Here is a 21,467-nt window from a genome sequence, read left to right on the forward strand (position 1 = left end):
AGCCTCCTGTTTCCTCCCGGCGAGGATTTCTATCTACAGGTGAGGCTCCTGTGAGTTCCAGGGCCTCTAGTTCTACTGTGAAGAAGAGAGTGCTGGAAATCGTCGCTAACGCCCGTTAGCGAGCCGCCACAGCTGAAGAGCGCAAGGTAAATCATCGCGCTGCTGCCGCTGAGAGCTCGCTACCGGAGATCATCGCATCACCTGTCTGCGGGCTGCAAAAGGCTCGCTGACTTCAAGATTATCGCATCACATGTTTGCTAGGTGCCAAATGCTCGCTAACCTGAAGATTATCGCATTACATGTTTGCGGGCCTCAAAGCGCTCGCTAACCAAAGATCATCGCATCGAGTTCATCGCTTCACGACATCGCAGCGTGGACGCCGAGCGTTCGCCATTGTCCAAGTAATCTGATACACTTCTTAATCAAATTAAATACTTTCCACATCCCCTTTACCCCCTTCTCAGTAACTCTTTGGGCCTTCTATGTTTTAAAGTTGTATTTGAATGTTGGGTTTCTTTTTGAATATAGGCTGATGCATTGTTCCAAGGTGAAAAATGGACCTAAATAAATCTGCTGCTTAAACCTTGATTCTGGATACAAAGGGTTGATAGATTTTTATTCTGTATTCAAAGTCTTGATTGAGGACTGGTGTATGAATGATAATATTCAGTCCTTAGGATTCCTATCCCCCCGTCTTTTCAGTAACCCATGTATTATGCCCCTCTTGTAACTGTACCTCCCTTTTCTTGCACATTGCTTTTTAGTTGAGGTTCCATACATACATTTACTCATCATAACCACAGTGCCAATGTATCATGCATGCCATGCAAAATGATCTAGTTGTTCACAATTTTTAATCCAGTGTTGGAACTGACATTACTGGTTTTCCCCATCATTGGTGGGCACAGGAAGTGACGTCACTGGATTTCCCCTCGTCTATGTGCACAGAAAGTGACATCACTAGATTGACCATCATCCATCTGCACAGAAAGCAACATCACTCCTCCCCCTCTCAGAACTTACTTAAAAGCGGCCCCAGCAGATGCATGTACCATGTGCGAAAGGCAAGCTCAACTGTGCCCTATGCTAGGAGTCCTGATCCTCTCTATTGTTGCAAACGTCCACATCATCACCCCCAGCCGCCACTCCCTATGCTGCTGCCTCACCACACAACTGCAAATTTTCATGCATTTGTCCACACTCACAGTATCCGCACCAACAGCATGCAACACCCTACTCTTTCTAACTCCCGCATTCCTGTAACCCTCCGCATTGTCATTGATGCACCTCAAAACCTGCTCACTCACCAAACATACCCCATAAATGTGGGCCTCCTGCACAAGAACAACCCGGACATACTTTTCCTCACTAAAATTTGGTTGCAATCTGCAACAGCACCTGTCATCTCAAGAGCCACCGCCCCACCCCCTTTCTGGTTACAGGATTGCCAGGCAACACAGACTTTACAGCCCCAGTGGAAGAATCGCTATCATCCACAAGAATACTGTCAACTGCACCCCTCCACATACACTTCATCCTTCAAAATGGAACATCTTTCATTTATGACCCAGATCACAGCCAACTTCAACCTAAGCAGAACTCACATCCATAGACCACTGGGACCGTGCACCAACTTCACCTACACCACCACAGACTTTGTTATACCACTTGCCCTAGATACTAACAATTGCATCCTACTCTGAGACCTGAACTTTCACCTGAAGGACCGCCCGCCCCAACTCAAAACTCCAAAATACTCATCGATGATCCTGGAAGCCTAGGCCTCACCAAACGAGTAAAGGGACCTAGCCACGTCGCTGGACACATCCTATATCCTATTTTCTCCACCTTCGACTACATCAGAGTTGACAAACCAACACCAATCTCCTGGACAGACCGCACCCTCACGAAGTTCAGCATCCCCTGTTCCTGTCCGACACACCCCTCTCCCCCCCTCCCCCTCCCCCACCAATCACACTAGCCCGCATCACTGACAAGGACCGGAACACCGCTCTCAACACCCACAACCTGAACACAGCAATAAACTTCCCAAAGCCATCAAGAATTTCTGCAATTGGATCCCCTTCAGCAATTGGATCACCTTCTTTGCCGACTCACTAGCCCCCCTCTTAAATGGCAAATAACAAGATCTAAATCCCAGGGGCAGTTCATACATGGAAAAACTCAGACTGATGAAATTCCACTGCAAACAAGTGGAGCGAAAACGGGGAATGAGCTAGGACAATGCAGACTGTACATTCCAAATTGTCCTGAGAGCCTACCACCAAATGATCAGGACACCAGACACATCGCTTTGGGGGAGCACATCGATGTCAGCCAGGGGCGTTGTGATTCTTCTGTTTGCAACTTGGCATACAAAAGTGTACAATTAACACTACAATGGAATGCAATGTCAATAGAAGAGCAAGAAGGAGAAAAGAAGAATGAAGGATGAATAACTAGAAAAGTCAAAGATAGATGGAATATTGAATGGAAGGAAGGTTGTATGGATGAGTGTGTAAATGAATGAGTGGGGGATAATTGAGTGGGTAGATAGATAAATAGGTGAAAGGACAATTGAATGGATAGGTGGATGGGCAGGTGAAAGGATTGCATAGTAAAGGGATGGGTGGATATGTGGATGGCTGGCAGAGTAAAAGGCTGGATGGCTGAGGGGGTGAAAAGATAAGTAAATGGTGGCAAAATGGATGTGAGAGTGAATGTATGTTGGATGGATGGATGGCACAGTGGATGAATGGATGGTAGAGTGGAAGGATGGATGATGGCAGCATAGTGGATGGAATGATGGATGGCACAGTGGATGGAAGACTAGATGGCTGGATGGATGGGTTGATAGAGTGGATGAATGGGTGGTAGAGTGGATAGATGGATGGAGCAGTGTATTGATGGATTAATGGATGAATAGGTGCATGGATAGATTAGGGCAAGATTGGATGATGGATGAAGGAATTCATAGATGACTGAGTATAAAGGTGAAGTAGTGGATATCAGCGAATGAAAGGATGTACCAATAGATGCTTGGATGAAAGAAACAAAGGTGCTCTTAAGTAGGTTGGGCTCACTTGCTTCTCCTGCGTATTCCCATCAGAGGTTTAGGTCAAAGGGGGTCATCTTCATTTTCTGGCTACTTTCTTGATGCCAGCACCAGCAGAAGCTAAGACATTTTCACCATCGTAAAGAATTTCACCTCACCAGTCGCCGCCTCCAACTCATTCACCACCTCTCAGGACCTCTGCTACAATCTCTCTCAGTTCCTCAACAATAAAATGACTGCCATATTAGAGCAATTTCAACATGCACACGGACCAGACAGACTTCGCCAAATGCCTCCTGATCTTATCCAAAGAACCAGTGCTAACCACGTGGTCTGTCATCAAACTGCCACACCATGAAGCCCATTCACTTAGCAGTCCAACCTGACCCCTGCCCTCAACACGCCTACTCCAATTCCAATTTATCAGTGCCATGCTCACACCCATTCTGAACGCCTTCACCTCTTCCGCAACCTTCCCAGAAGCTTAAAAAAACAGAGTTGTCCTCCCATTGATGAAAGCACTCTCCTTGGACCCTTCATCACTCGCCAACTACAAACCGATCCCTCCCTGCTACAATTACGGGCCAAGGTCTTAGAGAAAGTCATCAACAAATACCTCAATAACCACCAACTCCTCGACACCACTCAGTCTAGTTTCAGACCTAACCACAGCATGAAAACTGCCATCATTGCTGCCATGGGTATATCTGGATGGAGGAGACGCAGCTGCCCTCCTTCTCCTGAACCTCTCAACTCATCCTCCTCTAGCTCCCACAAAAACTCTGGAATCCAAGGACACGCACTCTAATGGATCTGCTCCTTGACTGGAACGACCTAGTAAATCAGCCTGGCACTGTACACCTCGGATGTCCGCAACCTCATCTGCGGAGTTCCGCAAGGATTCTCCCTAAGCTCGAACCTCTTCAACGCATACATGATCCCTCTAATCGTCATAATCCACTCTCACAACATCAACCGCCTCTCCTAAGCCAGTGAGTCACAACTTATTCTCTTCTTTGCAGACAAGATGCTCAGTAACCATATCAAGATTGGAATCACCCACAGGATAAAGACCATCTGGTTGATGCTGAACACCGACAAGACCTTAAAATAGATCTTTGGGAAGAGCACTGCACAGTAGGACTCCAACTGATGGCCAACAGAGTTGGGGCCAACACCCACCACCCATGCAACCTCAGGATTGGCATCAACAGCACAATCAACATGACCGTTCATGAAAACGCCTCGTGCTTCCATATCCTGAAGATACCGCGGATGCTTTTCAAATAACTCCCAATCAGCACCTAGAGAGCCAACACTCATGCCCTCACCACAAGCAAACAGGGCTTCTGTAACACCCTCTAAGTCCGTATCGATCATGAAACAGCATTTGTAGAGCGCAACACTGTCACTCCTAGAGGTGTTTCTGTTGAAGAGCCAGGTCTTGAGTATCTTTCTGAAGTCTGCCAGCGAGGAGGCTGTAAGGAGCTGGAGGGGAAGGTCGTTCCATGTCTTGGCAGTGATGTAGGAGAAGGAGTGGCCACCGCTGCGTTTGCAACTGATGTGGGGTGTGTGTGTGAGAGGGCGAGTGAAGAGGAGCGCAGGTGTCTAGAGGGTTGGTGAAAGTTCCGTTGTTGGTTGATGTAAGCCGGTCCTAGTTCATGGAGGGCTTTGTAGGTGTGCGTGAGGATCTAGAATTGTCTTCTCTTCTAGATGTGGAGCCTGTGGAGGTCTTTCAGGGGGGGGCGATGTGGGTTTGTTTAGGGAGGTGAAAGATGAGTCTGGCTGCAGCGTTCAGTATGGTCAGAAGTCTTCTGAGGAGCTGGGTAGAGGTGTCAGCGTAGTGGGTATTGCCGTAGTCAATGCACCTGGTGACGAGGGCCTGATGGTCTTTTGGTTGGGATCCATCTGAAGATTTTGCAGGCCATGCGAAGTGAGTGGAAGCAGGAGAAGCCGATTGCCTTGACTTGTTGTTTCATGGTCAGTTAGCTGTTGAGGATGATGCCAAGATTGTGTGCATGGTCGGTCGTGTGGGTGTAGGTCTGAGTTCGTTCTGTGGGCCAACAGCTGTGGTCTCATGCGCAGGTGTTCTTCCCGAAGATCAGTATTTAGGTTTTGCCAAAGTTGAGTTGGAGGCAGTTGTCTCTCATCCATTTGGCTCCTTTGGTCATGGCGTTGTAGAAGTGGGGTTTGGCCTTGGAGGGGTCCTCGTTGAGTGAGAGGATCAATTGAGTGTTGTCTGCATAGGAATTATGTTGAGTCTGTGGGAGGTGAGTCATGTAGCTGTTGAACAGGGTGATATTGAGGGATGACTTGTGCTGCACAGCATATACTGTCTTTTGTGTGCAGAAGTGAAGGGAGGCAGTTGGATGCTCTGTGTGAGTTCTGTAAGGAAGGATGCGATTCACATGAGGGTGTCTTGCTGTATGCCTATGTTGTAGCGCCTGTTGATGAGGGTGTTGTGGGAGTCTGTATTGAACCCTGCGGAGAGCTAGAGGAGGATCAGGGCGACAGTTTATCCACGATCGAAGTGGTTTGATGTCGTCTGTGAAGGCACTCAGTGTGGCCTTGGTTGGCACTTAATCCTGATTGTGAGGCATTCAGTAGGTGGCTTTGTTCCAGGAATTAGGTGATCTGCTAGTTGATTGCTTTCTCGAGTACTTTGGCCGAGTAGGGGAGCAGGGAGATCGGACAGTAATTTTTGAGATCGCTGGGATCAACAAAAAACTCATGAGAAGGCTGGCGATCATTCAGAACTTGGCGGCTTTAATCACTCTCAAACTCCCATGCCACAGTCGCATCACATTTCACCTGAAGGAGCTTCACTGGTTCCCCATACACAAACACTTACAAGGCACTATATAACACTGGCCAAGCATACCTCAACAATCTCATCTGATTTGAAAAATGTTCCAGATACCTCCGCTCGTCCAGACTCCTACTTGCGCATATCGCACAAAAACCAGGTCCAGCAGTTGATCCTTCCCGTACATTTCTCCAAAAGCATGGAACAACCTGCCACTACACATAGGAGCCTTCTCCTCACTTATTGAATTCTGCAAGATTCTCAAGACTTTGCTTTTTGAATAGTCCCTCTAGGCCACAGGTCTTCAATCTGTGGGGCGCGACCCCCAGGGGGGCCCTGGAGTCCTGGGAAGGGGGTCGCGCATTTCCAGGCCTCACTCCTGCCTGGAATCTAAAACATGTGCTCTTCCTTTTGAAAACAGGGACACTTCATTTCGGCCCTTAAAATGCTTCAGCTGAAGGTAATTGAGTTCTGTGAGAGGAAGAGGCTGGGAGGACAGGTGAAACAATCCTTCGTGCCAGGGTGCCTGTTTGCCTGAATGAAATGCAATTGTGCGTTTTGAGTTAATCTGCTAATGCAAATGGTGCTTGGGAGTGATTCTGGCTTTAATTCCTTTGTGATGGCAAATATTTTTGTTTTACTGGTGGTAACAAGAGCATGTTTTTAATTACTTAGTACCTCAGAGGAGGTGTTTAAGGGAATGCAAAAAAAAATGTATTACTTATGTTCTAGTATTACTAAAATGTACACTTTGGAAGCTCCATTATATCCTAAAACTATTTTCACTGTTAGTAGGAGTCTACCTTATAATGTGTGTATTGCAAGAATAAAGTAATGACTTAGACTTTCACAGTGCTTTCTGTCACAGGCTGTGACCTCGTAGCACCAAAAATCCACAAGCCACTATACCCCACTGCATCAACCAAATATAATTATGTGGCTCTCTGGTTACACACAGACCTCTGAAGTGCATTAACTAATAGAGGTTTTCTAATGTAGTACAGTGCATTTACCACTGTGTAACAACTTTTTAGAATGTATTTTTCATTTAAGCTACCCATTATTTTATATGTAGCTACTTTATTTGGGGCTGATTTATGAGAGGCCTGAGCCACCAGAGCATAATTTTGTTTAAGCTCCAGCGGCACAATCGTCGCAATCATATCTATGAGGCGACGCAAAGTACCCTGTGTGGTTGAGTGGCCTAGTTTATATGGAGTAAGAAAAAGCAGCGCAAGTCGCTGCCTTGCCTTAGTCTGTTAAGTTGGAGTTCCATGGGCATTGCGGTAGGGGTTCCCACGCAACACCCATGGATTTTGACACTGCCACAGATTTACAAAACCATATGAACCTGGGACACTGCCAAAACCTTACACATCCCCACAGCAGGTGTAATGAGGAGAAATGTTTCCATATCTCCCTGTATGTTTTCCTCTTTCCATGTGTGCTGCATTCTGCAGTTAACAAAGAAAGAGGAAACCCTCTCGGGGCACCTTCCTGCACAAAAACAATCCTGCCTACATATGCACTAGGCAGCAATTTGTGCACCAACGCAGTGGGAAAGGACAGGAATGCACCATATTTCATAAATAAGGTGCATTCTTGCCCTTTCACATTGGCATAGGGCAGCGCAGCAAGAAGACTTGAAGCTCTGCCCTAGGACAATTCCTCATAAATGAGGCCCTTTGTTTTTAGCAAACACCTTGGACCACACTTCCACTCTCACTGACCTTTGGTTTGATAAACACTGTTTAATATTATTTACCCACTGTAAAAATTATTTGCTGTGGGAATTGGGGGCATTTATGGTTGTCGATAGTTGTCAATGATGAGGAGTACCAAGTTCTAGAAATGTTTGTCAGGAGGGGGTCCTTGCACCTAAAAAACTTTGACAGGGGGGTCTCGGCATCAAAAAGTTTGAAGACCTCTGCTCTAGGCCCTAGATTCAACTGCACAGCGCCAGTATAATCTCACAGATGATAATGCGCCCTATAAATCTGCATAACATAACACAAAACATCCTTTGAGTCTACACTCAAATTATGAGAAGTCACTTGGTTCATATATGTCTAAAGTAAACAGTTTTGTGCAACAACAAAAAAATAATCTTACACTCCATGCTATTTAGAGTGTGTTAGGACTATGTTTAATATTTGTTGTTTGCACTAGATTGTCTTGGTTATTAAACTATTAGATGGGAGGCAGATTGGATTTTGTGAAGTAAATTCCATAACCCATTATGTGTTTTTTAGGTTGTGATTGGAACACCAACTCTGACACAGCGGAAAGCCATTTTGGAAGTCGTGACCACAAGCATGCCTACCAGCAATGATGTTGACTTGGCAAAGCTGGCAGAAATGACAACGGGATATGTTGGAGCTGACCTCACAGCCCTCTGCAGAGAGGCTGCCATGCAGGCACTGCGGCTAAGCTGTATGGTAAGAAAATTAAGAGTTACTTTAAGCAGTGTGTCCTAGTTTCAAATAAACGTGACCCTGGCTGTATTCTACACTTGCTGATTTTAATATTTTGACCCACACTATCTAGTGACTTTAGAAAGTGTATTTAGCACAGAATAATTATGCATTAAAAAGCTCATTCTTATTTGTGTAGGCAATCTGTTACGGGCTTCTAACCACCATACAAAAAATGTAAAAGCTGTAACAAATATTTACAGAATATGGTCCATACAATAGCAAGAAAAGTGTGGTGTGAAAAGGTATACAAATTATATTTGACCTTATTCCATCAACCAAATCAGGATAGATAAAAATCACAAGTATGTATGGGGTAGTCACATTTCTTTGTATTGACATTCTAGGTTCTCTAATCCAGTCATTTTCATGTATCTGCAACCCATGCGTTTTAAGCTTAATCTAAAATTATTTAATCTTAAAGAAAGTGTTGGCTTGCATGTAAAATTGCATTTTTCCAGGCTGAGCAACAGAACAAATTAATGTCATCCTTGAGATCTTGCTGCAATGGGCGATATAATTTCAAATGTGCTTACTTAATAATTTCAGTATCTATTTCGGGCAGATATAGATTTCACTGGAAATACGTTCGTCTGCAAGAGACAACCTAGGAATTGGCATTGTGGTATATTTTTATAAATGTAACAGTTAGCTGCATGTGTTAACCTTTCCTTATAGAGTAATGTTTTTACATTCCTGGCAAAGAGTGCTGAATTGCATATCACTAACAGATTATGTTATCAAATCCCCTCAATTGGGGTGGCCTGTCCCCAAGACAGAATTATCTTTCAGAACGGCCCTTTATATTTCCAAATTTAACAAAACAACTTTGTTCAGTCCCTCATTGACAATTATTAAGATAGCAGGAATATTTGGGTTCCATTCTACACTTCGCAGGTATGTTCCTTTTTACTAAGGATGAAAAAACGGGTTAATGCCTCATGCTAATTTTTGCCAGTTGTGGCACAAATCGGAAGAAGGGGAAGGAGTTACCCGAGTTATATGCTGCCTTAAAGCTTCAGGATAGTCCTCTGTTTCTCCTCTCTCTCTCAGCTCCTCCAAAGGGGAAGAATACTTCTAATCCAGTTTGGTCTTACAATTGTCCTCTCAATATAATCATCGCTGTGAGGGGGTTGTTTGTAGGGACAGCTGGCAGAGCTCCTGCTTTCTCATTTGGCCCCAGGGAAAACCTTGGTGGCAAATACCTTGTTGACTGATGTCTGGGCTTTGGGAGGTGAAGGTGGAAACAAATGTGCCCAGTTCCTTGTTCGAAGGGTCACCAAGGAGACCTCTGAGGACCATAGCCCCACATGCAAGGAAGTCAAATCCCCAGAATGGTGGTCCACCTTCATGAATAGTGATCTTTGGCGTTGAGTGGAAATCACACAGCGTTTTTAAGGAATGTTATGGCCCTCTGAGCCCACCCTGACATCTAACTATATAAGGGATATCTGGCTATATAAGGGATCCTAACTGTTTGGTTTCCTCTGCTGTATCCAAGATCTTGGTTTGGGGTCCAGCTGGGTCCTGACATCAGCGCTCTTTGCCCTTTATGGGGTTTTGAATGTATTCAGGTAGCCATTTGCCATCAATTTCGGTAGTTAAGGAGGCTTTCCCTTCCAAAGGCAGTGGCATTCAGCTCTTAGTCACTTACGACCTCTTTGCCCAGAGGTTTGTGGAGGGAAACCACTTTATCTGCTAGGCACCCATTCTGTGGATCATAGGTGGTAGCTATCTTTCAGGTTGTGCATATCTAAAGGTGGAAGATTATCTTTTGAACCAACATCTGTGGGGAGAGGGTCTCTGATGTCAGATCTAAGGCGCCGGGCTCGGGTGGAGACTACGTGTTCTACATCCCATAGGATAAATTCCACCTCATTCTCCTCTTAAATTGAAGAAGAATCGCCTCTATGCATCAAGACTAGTGGCCTGCCTTGGGCAGGGAACTGGAGCTGTGAAAGGTGCTACAGATTTCGGACCAAATCAGGTATTGGGGTCCTCAAGTGGTATCCAGCCCTCAGTTGCTGTGTTAGGGTGAAAGGGCAAAGGAATATGGCCAAATCTTCAAATAATCCAGGCCTGTGCTGTCCTGGAACACTATAGGAGGGCTGCAACTGTAATTTCTCCACTGTTCATCTCACCCCCCTCACCGCCGTGGTCCTGCAGCCTAGGATCGTCCAAGCAGACAGAGGTTCCTCCTGTCCTGAGTATAATCCAGGAGTCAATTAGCCTGTGCTTGGAAACAGCATAAATCCCTGTGTGTCACACTAAGCTAAAAGGTCGTGCTCTCCTCAGCTAAGTCTTCGCTTGGTTCACTCAGGCCAGAAGGATGGCTCAGCGAGATGAAAGTAGCCGTAAAAATAAAATTTCTCCTCTCCTGTGTGTCCCTTGCTCTCTCTCTCTCACACCACAGCCAGTCTCTTGCCCTCATACCGCTCTCTCTCTGCTCCTATCTCTGGCTCTGTCCCTCTCCCAAGCACTGTTGCTGTCCCTTTCCTCCTGTCAGCGCCTTGCCCTAGGCCGCTGCCTCCTCGCTCCGACTGTCTCTTCTTATTATGAACAATAACACAAACCGCAGCTTGGATTAGCGAAGAGGCTTAAGCAGAGAGGAGTTTGGCTAGCACAGCTTGGCGAGCACCGGCCTCGGATACTGTTGTCATCAATGCTGGCGCCGCTGCAAACATCGCCCTTCACAGCAAAGAGGTCTCTGGTGTTTATTGGTCTATTTATCAATTAACTAATCAATGTAAATATCAATGTGTTCACCCACCCCTCCATTTACCCAGCGTCGTCTTTCAATCGAACAAAACGTGTCAGTCAGGCAATTTATCAACCTACTGAGTGTTATATGCAAGTTAATATATCAGTTTAGCAAAATTAAAAAATTGGTGTGTTTGTGTATATCCACCCAAATTGTCATCCAACCCACCCATCCACCAACCACAACAATATTGCAGTATTAGATGCAATGCTACGTCTGTACAAAACCTAATTAAGCTCTGTAAATTACCACCGGATGAACCCGCTCGTTATCAATTGTATACATTTTTAAAGAGCTTTCTAAAGTTGTTTTAAAACCCATGATGATTGTTTTAGAAATATTTAACGCTGTTATTATGAACTATTACCTTTAAGTACAACCTTTCCTTTTCAAACGATCTATTTAATCTCTGGGAAACCTATCTGAGGAATTAATCTGTTATTAGCCATATAAAGATCAAATGAATTTTATAAATGGTGGGGGTGCGCAGTTCATAAAGTCCAAAACATCAGGTAGTGAAGTATAACAATCATTTCTGAAATATTTATCTCATTACATGGGCATTACTATTTGTCTCTAGTCGTGCTAAAGCGTCACTCGTAAAGCATTTAAATGTCACAAATAAACATACTCAAACATGGAAATGCCAGTGCCACACATAAGCAGTCTCAAAACTTGGCAGCTATAAGAAATTGGGGATGAGTGGTAATGAGCTATGGAGAGGAAAGGAGGAGCTGGAGATAGTGAGAGGAGAGAGATAAGTCAGTGAGGGTTAATGAAGGAGTGAAGAAGACAGAGAAGTCGGGAGTAAGAAGAGGGAAAGACTAAGAAACGACGGAGCGATGCCCAGAGGCAGCCATGCAGAGAGGCAAAGAGTCCAGGTGGGAATAGGTTACAGGCAGGCAAGGTAGAGGAGGTTGCAGGACTTTCAGATGAGGCAGACAAGATTATAGAGAGGAAGGGGAAGCTGTGCTGAGCTGCGGCTTTCAGTCTGATCTGTACACACCATACAAGACGAACACACAGACTACTGAGGGACTTTCTAGAAAGGTAAAAAAAAGGGGGGGCTCAGATTAAAACAGTGCCTTGGTGCCAGAGTGATGGTAGAAGGCTCTATACATATGCTAATAATGTCACACAAACCATACTGATTTTTATTAAGCTGTTTACAGAATGAGTTGGGTGGTATAAACTAAGAGCTGGCACCAGGCAAGCATGCACATGTTTAAGATGAGAAGGAAGGACAGAGTGCGGGGATAGACATTGGGACTTGGGTAGAGACAACCGGGGCAGTGTACAGATTACCGCCGCCGCGTCCCGTAGCTCCGCCCCCCTCGCACCCCATTGGCCGCCCAGCTCCCACCTCCCAGCTGCTCCTCCCTCCCTCTCCCACTCATATGGAGGCCGCGCAGCGGTAGAGAGAGCGACCTCGGACCCAGTTTACCAGGCAGGTCGCTCCCCTCACCGCCACGCAGCCCCCTGTGTGACCGCTGCTGTTACCTTACTGCCTGCCTGCGTTCGAGTGCCAGTGTCCTCCTTCTCTTTCTGTTTCCCACGAGTGAGTGTCTGTATTTGCCTACATTGTATCTGTTTCATTTGTTGCCTGGAAATTGTTCCCCTCACCTTTTTGCCCAGACTGTGATCCTTTTTGTTTTTTTCTGTTCCCCTGCTCACCACGTCTCCCCTTCGCCGCCCGTTTCCCGCCGCCGCGTCCCGTAGCTCCGCCCCCCTCGCACCCCATTGGCCGCTCCGCTCCCACCTCCCAGCTGCTCCTCCCTCCCTCTCCCACTCATATGGAGGCTGCACAGACGCGCGCAGCGGGCGCGCCGCTGGCGCGCCAAAGGCGCGCCTAAGGCAAGCCCGTCTGCGCCCGTCCCGCGCCCAGTGCCAGACCCCCTGGCCCCCGCAGATGCCAGCCCACCCGCCTGACCTACAACGCCGCCACTCTCATCGCACTCAACACCGGCCGGATCCCCGGCTGCTGCAGAGCCACCCCAAGACGCACCCACGGACCCTTCACCTGCCAATCCTGCAAGTTCTCCTGCACCCGGACGCGTACCGCTCCCGCCAAGCCAAGCACCAGCAGCAACCACCTGAAGTGCATCCTGCTCAACACCCGCTCCGTCCACAGACACGCCGTGGAACTATGGAACCTGCTCGACACCACATCTCCGGACGTCGCCTTCCACACAGAGACCTGGATGAACGCCTCCTCAGCACCCGACATCGCCATAGCCATTCCGGACGGATACAAGATCACCCGGAGGGACCGCGTCAACCAGACGGGAGGAGGCATCGCCATCGTCCACAAGAACACCATCCGCATCACGACCAACTCCGAAGACACCCTCACAGCCGCCGAACATCTTCACGTCCAGATACACACCGACCCCAAGACCACGCTCAGAGGCACACTCATCTACAGACCCCCAGGACCCCGCTCACAATTCAGCGAAGACATCGCAGACTTCATCAGCCCATGCACCCTCCCCTCCGCTGACTACATCCTCCTAGGGGACCTCAACTTCCACCTGGAGAACAACAACGACATCAACACCACCACCCTACTGGACAACCTCGGACTCAAGCAACTGGTGAACACCCCCACCCACTACGCTGGACACACACTCGACCCAATCTTCTCCTCCAGCAAGTACATCTACTTCAGCCACTCCTCCGGACTCCACTGGACAGACCATAGCTGCGTCCACTTCAGCTTCAGAAGAACCACAACTCACCACCACCAGCAACAGGCTCCCCGCAGGAGCTGGAACAAGGTCACCACCGACCAGCTCTCCACAGCACTGAGCCAGAACCCTCCCGCCAACTCAACGGACCCCAACCAAGCAGCCAACAACCTCACACAGTGGATCACCAACTGCGCTAACGACCTCGCACCCCTGAAAAACAATCCCAACAGGCCCAAATGCAAGACATCCCCCTGGTTCAACGATGACCTCAAGAACTCCAAGAAGAACTGCCGCACCCTCGAGAAAGCCTGGCGAAAAACCCCGACAACAGACACCATGAACGCCCTCAAGCACGCCTCCCGCAAACACCACCAGCTGATCCACACCACCAAGAGGACAGCATTCAAGGAACGACTAGACAACAACGCACACAACAGCAAGGAACTCTTCAGCATCGTCAAAGAGCTTTCCAACCCCAGCGCCGGAAACAACGACATCACTCCCTCACAAGACCTCTGCGACTCACTCGCCTCGTTCTTTCACCGCAAGATAGCCGACATACACAACAGCTTCGGCGCACAGACCACGCACCCAACCACCGAACCGACGCCCCCCACCACCACCCTCCGCGCCTGGACCCCGGTCAGCACTGAAGACACCATCCACACGATGAACACCATCCACTCCGGATCACCAACCGACCCATTCCCCCACCACATCTTCAACAAGGCCGACTCCGTCATCGCACCCCAACTCCGGGACATCATCAACTGCTCCTTCAACACCGCCACCTTCCCGGAGAGCTGGAAGCATGCCGAACTCAGCGCCCTCCTGAAGAAACCTTCAGCAGACCCCACCGACCTCAAGAACTACCGCCCCATCTCGCTCCTCCCGTTTCCGGCCAAAGTCATCGAGAAGACCGTCAACAGACAGCTTGCCGACTTCCTCGAGACGAACGGATCCCTCGACCACTCGCAATCCGGCTTCGGAGCCAACCACAGCACCGAGACCGCCCTCATCGCAGCCACTGACGACTTCCGTGCCCTGCTCGACAACGGGGAAACAGCGGCCCTCATCCTCCTAGACCTCTCCGCAGCGTTCAACACTGTCTGCCACCGCACCCTAGGGCAGCGCCTCAGCAACATCGGAATCCAAGAGAAGGCCCTAGAGTGGATCATCTCATTCCTCGCCAGAAGAACCCAGAGAGTCCGCCTCCCCCGTTCAGATCCGAGGCCACCGAAGTCATCTGCGGCGTACCACAAGGATCATCACTCAGCCCCACCCTCTTCAAAGTCTACATGAGCCCCCTCGCAGCCATCGCACGCCAACACAACCTCAACATCCTCTCCTACGCCGACGACACCCAGCTGATCCTCTCCCTCACCAACGACCCAGCCACCACCAGAACCAACCTTCACGAAGGGATGAAAGACCTAGCCGAGTGGATGATGAACAGCCGCCTGAAACTGAACTCAGACAAGACGGAAGTCCTCATCCTTGGACCATCTCCCTCTGCTTGGGACGACTCCTGGTGGCCCCCCGCCCTGGGCAACGCACCCAAACCAACAGACCACGCACGCAACCTGGGCTTCATCTTGGACACCTCCCTCTCGATGACCAGACAAGTCAAAGCCGTCTCATCATCATGCTTCAACATCCTACGCATGCTCCGAAAGATCTTCCGATGGATCCCCACCGATACCAGGAAGACGTCACCCAGGCACTCGTCACCAGCCGTTTGGACTACGGTAACACCCTCTACACCGGAACCATAGCCAAACTACAGAAAAGACTCCAACGCATCCAGAACGCCTCCGCACGACTCATCCTGGACCTCCTCCGTCACAGCCACATCTCCGGACACCTGAAAAACCTGCACTGGCTCCCCGTCAGCAAGAGAATCACGTTCCGACTCCTCACCCACGCACACAAAGCCCTCCACGACCTGGGCCCCAGGTACCTCAAGAACCGCCTGACCTTCTACACTCCCACCCGCCAGCTACGATCGTCCAGCCACGCCCTCGCCGCCGTTCCACGCATTCGAAGAGCCACCATGGGAGGAAGATCCTTCTCCTACCTGGCAGCCAAGACATGGAACTCCCTCCCCATCCACCTCCGTCTTACCCAAGACAACCTCTCCTTCAGGAAGCATCTCAAGACCTGGCTGTTCGAGCAGTAGCGGACCCCCCTTCCCCTAGCGCCTTGAGACCCTCCGGGTGAGTAGCGCGCTTTACAAATAGTTGATTGATTGATTGATTGATTGTTTCTCTATTTTGTACACTACTTGATGTACTCGAAATGTCCTATATGTTACTACTCTTCTACTTAGTGCCTTCTGTAATCTTTTGCTATAGGCCCACTGTGTTGATGTGTGCATGCTGACTATTACTGCGTAGGTGTTGTATTTTTGAGGGCTCTTGTCTCGTTTTTAGTGAATTGCTTCTCAAAAACTGTCAAGTCCCTGATACCGGCCTCCTTAAGAAATGAAGGCGTGATCTAGTGCTTTAATTGTACGTACTGAAGTCGTTCTGATTCTCTCACTATGAAAACGTTTCCAATATTTCAATCCAAAATTATATCATGATCTTTTTCTGCTGAACAACCTCTCACCATTTGACACTTCCCTTCTTTCAACCTCCTAAATCGTTCTTGTGAAACATGAGAATCGTGTTATCCCCAAATAGTGTGACACCTTATTCCTTGCCTCCACTAGTAATTGTGGTACCGCAGACACACAGACCATTCTGACCTGCGTTTCTTTGGCAGCCATAGCAGATATCAGAGTGATCTCTCCATTATTGTCCATTCCATATAGAACAGGTGTTCCCCTGAGGTCTGAAAGGCTATCTCTAATGCTGCAAAAACCAAAGGAAATGATGGACGGAGTGTTGAACATTGCAAGCACTCACCCCCAGTCAACTGATCTGGCTTTAATCCATCACCGTTCTTTAGCCCACTCTGCCACCCCAGTTCAGACATGGCCATATGCAAATCAGTCTGACCCTGTGCCTCATGGGAACAGTCCAGCCCGAACTGCCAAGCCATGTCTTTCTTCCCTGGACCGGAAACAAGCTTCCTAGAACCGGTTTCTGGCATTTCAGCCGTCTTCAGCCAGGCTTGCTTGAATCCAGTGGCAAAGTGAGCAAAGGACTCACGTCTGAGCATACCCTGCCAACTTATGGCGAACAAAGCAAAAACCAAAGGAAATGATGGACGGAGTGTTGAACATTGCAAGCACTCACCACCAGTCAACTGATCTGGGTTTAATCCATCACCGTTCTTTAGACCACTCTGCCACCCCAGTTCAGACATGGCCATATGCAAATCAGTCTGACCCTGTGCCACATGGGAACAGTCCAGCCCGAACTGCCAAGCCATGTCTTCCCTGGACCGGAAACAAGCTTCCTAGAACCGGTTTCTGGCATTTCAGCCGTTTTCAGCCAGGCTTGCTTGAATCCAGTGGCAAAGTGAGCAAGGGACTCACGTCTGAGCATACCCTGCCAACTTATGGTGAACAAAGCAGAAACCAAAGGAAATGATGGACGGAGTGTTAAACATTGCAAGCACTCACCCCCAGTCAACTGATCTGGGTTTAATCCATCACCGTTCTTTAGCCCACTCTGCCACCCCAGTTCAGACATGGCCATATGCAAATCAGTCTGACCCTGCTTCATGGGAACAGTCCAGCCCGAACTGCCAAGCCATGTCTTCCCTGGACCGGAAACAATCTTCCTAGAACCGGTTTCTGGCATTTAAGCCGTCTTCAGCCAGGCTTGTGTGGTAAATTTAAATTACCTAGACTTAATTTATGCGGTAAAATTCAATAAGAATAACTCAGTAAAAATAAGAGGCAGAATCCGTGGTATTTGAGGTTATAAACGGGAATTTATTCCTTACAAAGGAATTATGGTTCGAACCAGGCAATCGGGTTCCGTCACCACGAAGGTTCAGGAAGGGATCGGCAATACATTATTGACAGGTTATTATATTTATAGTAAATGCATTACAGTAAAGACAGATGCAGGAGGCGTAACAGCTGATAAGAATACACATACGTAATGAAAAGGGCGTTACAATAGGCGTGCATAAAGGCGTATACTAGAAACGTCATTATGATGATGACACAGGTGGGTGGATCCATAAGAGAATCCTGCTATGTCAGCAGAAATACATGGCAGAGATGCGCGCACAGCCGCATGACGTGTGATTGACGTGTAACTAGAGGGTGAAGGGAACTTGACATTTAGCCCTACATGAGGAGACAGAAGTCTGGGATGTCAGAACAACCTAATCCCAAATCGTATCTAATATCTTGTGTTTAAGGAACTATATTATCTGGAAGGAAAGGTCTCTCGGACAGAGTCTATTCTATACTGACTGCTAGTGCGTGTACAAGCGTCTAAGTGTCTACATGAGATGCGAGGGGGCATGGGCCTACCATGGTAACGAAAGTCATGAATTACTTGCACGGAGACAGTAAGGCCGGGCCCTTTGCTCTGCAGCTGGAAGAATGTTTACCTAAACTACTAGACAGGAATGTATTTCTCGAGGAGCGGAGCAGATAACTTGAAGGCTGAATACAGTCTTGGCAGGCAACCGGCCGGGCCGGGCACCGTTAGCCGCGCAGGGAGTAGGACAAAGTTCATGGATACAGATACAGGTCCAGGCTGGAGCATTCAGAGGCAGAAGCAGGAAAAGGCTCGATGGCAGAATTCAGGGCCTACCTTGCCAGAGCTGGAAAACGTGAAAAGTATACCATATAAAGACGGTGGCAAGGCATACTTAGGAACGGAATATCTGACCCATTCATGGCAGATCTGAAAGAGGACATGTTAACGTTGGACGCACATGTATTTGCGTCTTCATAGCTTGAAGTGGAGGGAACATACATGTACTTGTAGCATGTACATGGAGCCGTTGGGGTCTAAGATAGGGGACACAATTGACCATAAAAATTCATATTTCCTCATTCCCTCCTTGTCCCCTACGGACCCTTCATGAAATATCGATCCTCAGGAATCCATCAATCTGTTCATGTAACATCATTTGCTCTTCTTTCTTCTTCCGGGATTTTGAATGAGAACTTGAACGTGGAATACATGATGTGGCACACAGGCCGCAAATCGCTGGTCCACATTGTAGACACAGGCAACTACTGAATACTATGAGAAGGCCAATACCTAGGAAGGATAGGACTTTCCATCCCCAGGCTGACAACACGCTCCAGAACCAACCGGACCATGTCCAGGTGCCTGAATTCTGATGTATCTGGTTTGCAATCTTGTGAAGACGAGTTATTGCTTTATATACTGATGGCGCGTTTTCTGGAATGAAAACACAGCAACTCGATCCGATGACCCTACAGGCTCCGCCCCTATCGGCCAGTATGACGTCAAGGACAAGACGATTTTGAAGAACAACAATCCGCATCGCAGACTGCTCCTCTGTTAAGTTGCCTAGGGCGGAAGCAGTTTCATTCACTACTGCTTCAAGGGTTCTGGTTAATCTACGTATCAGTTTACTATTAGTGACAACACCTATGTAGGGAAAGAAACCTTTATTGAAATCTGTATATTGTTCCCATGCTGTTTCAGTGTAGTCAACAATCGGGATATCTCTCTGGGGTCTATTGTGTACTAAATGGGTATTCCTATGATAATCAGGAGGGGCTAGGAAAACAGGTGGCAGAAGGAATGCAATGTAACAGGTACCATCCCAATCTAGAGGTAAACGTATCTATGCGGTATGACCACATATGAAGTAGGAATGACGGGAAGCTCTAAATGTAGACTTGCCTTGATCACTGAATTCGATCACAGTGGTACATTTACTATGACCCATGTGTACTGAACCATTCTTTCTTACACATAATTCACCTTTAACTGGAAATACTGACATAGCGGGCAAGACTGGTGCAGCTTCGGATTCAACATTCAGAATCATGAGGTTAAGTGTAAAATTACCTAATCCATATACTTCATTTTCTAGATCAGTTCCTGTTCTTTTGGGAAGTCCCTCCTTGTTAGGATAGCAGACTTTAAGCAAAACTAAGTTCAGGTTTCCCCATACCCAGTTGCTCTGGAAAACTACAGTGTTTGAATCTAAAGAATTAATCAAACTAAACCATGCTCCACAGGAACCATTATGTGTGAATGGGTACGGAAAGAGGGGCAGAACTCCTTTGTATTTCTGATAGGGAGGGAGTCGGCCACATATCCAACAATTTGTAGCATTGCTGGTCTGATGGGAATGATGTAACATACTAATGAATGTGTTGTTGCGCAGCGCAAATCTGTACGACAACTCATGCGGAGGTAATTCACTAAAAGAATGTTCGGCAGTAACATTGAAAGCACGCTTGGAAATAGGATAGTACATGTGTAACAGTATGCTTGCAGCAATAATCAACAAACTTAGAAAAAACATAATCAACAGTGTCGCTATACAGTGACTATGAAGTGATTTACAATATGCACGTTTCTTGAGCTGTTTCTGTCTATCTCTCTCTCGATTTCGGTCTAGAGGATACATGTCAGAGACTAATTCAACCGATTCACCTTGGAGAGGACTTAAACAATCGAATTGTCTGACTTGCTAGACCTTAGTTTCAGTTTATAGTTTTGTGATTTGGTTTTCTCAACCAGGGGGAGTTTTGAGTCAGTCTGTGGAAGGGGGCAGGGCTGAGAGTTCAGATCAGAAAGTGGTCCATGAAATTTCTTGATATGGCTCGAGTGTAGCCAACCCTTGCGACCCTCGACCTTCACTGCTGTCCTCGTGGTCAGAAGTACCAGTTTTGGCGTTTGCCAGCGAGGCTCCAACGGGCTCCTCCTGTCGAAATTTCTTATGAAAACAAGGTCTCCCGGAACCACTTCATGGGGCTTCACCTCGGTGTTGTCGGGAAAGGCTGCAGCTACCTGTGAACGGCAAGATTGTAGTGCAGACATCAAGGAAGCAAGGTAATCTGTCAGCATATTACAATCAACTTCAGTGATTTTACGAGGTATAGGCGTCCCCCACATATTTGGTGGCCTACCGAAGACCACCTCGTACGGGGATAGCCCTGTGCGAGAATGTGCTACCATTCTCATGTAAAATAGTGCAACTGGTAAGGCTACTATCCAGTCGACACCTTTCTCTCTGCAGATTTTAGAAAGTCGGATTTTCAGAGTCTGATTATGACGCTCCACGAGACCTGCTGCCTCGGGATGTCGGACACAGTGGAATTTCCATTGATAGCCTAACAAGAGTGAAATGTGTTTCATTAGCTCGGATGAGAACGGCTGGCCGTTATCTGAGTACACGATACGGGGCAAACCATACCGTGGGAAGAATTCACGAACTAACTGTTTGGCAGTAGTCGGGGCAGTGTAATCTGAGACGGGATATGCCTCTGTCCAACGGGAAAGAGCACATACAACTACGAGGACATATTTGAATCCTCGACAACGTTCCATCTGGATATAATCCATCTGGAGGACTTCAAAAGGGTGATCGGGAGGTTGAAATCCACCCTGCTCTACAGGTACGCCTTTACCTGGGTTGAACTGACAACAAATCATACAAGTTCGGACTTTCTGTTTGGCTGCAGCTCGTAAGTGTTTATTAAACCAAATGTGTTGAATACTATCTAGCATAGCTTTTTCTCCTAAGTGCGCTGGACTATGTATTGTGTTAATGATAA

General features: G+C 47.6%; 1 protein-coding gene across 5 annotated transcripts in view; it reads left to right on the forward strand.

The window, feature by feature from the left end:
* The window catches only part of AFG2B (AAA ATPase AFG2B), a 271,306-nt gene that overhangs the window by 66,246 nt on the left and 183,593 nt on the right, over window positions 1–21,467 (forward strand). For all 5 annotated transcript variants that reach the window (XM_085644230.1, XM_085644234.1, XM_085644231.1 and 2 more), the window contains one exon: window positions 8,114–8,299. In XM_085644230.1, the coding sequence (XP_085500356.1) occupies window positions 8,114–8,299 (186 nt within the window). The remainder of the gene's footprint in view (window positions 1–8,113; window positions 8,300–21,467) is intronic.

This window comes from Triturus cristatus, chromosome 3_1 (genome assembly GCF_964204655.1).
Source record: "Triturus cristatus chromosome 3_1, aTriCri1.1, whole genome shotgun sequence".
NCBI lineage: Eukaryota > Metazoa > Chordata > Amphibia > Caudata > Salamandridae > Triturus > Triturus cristatus.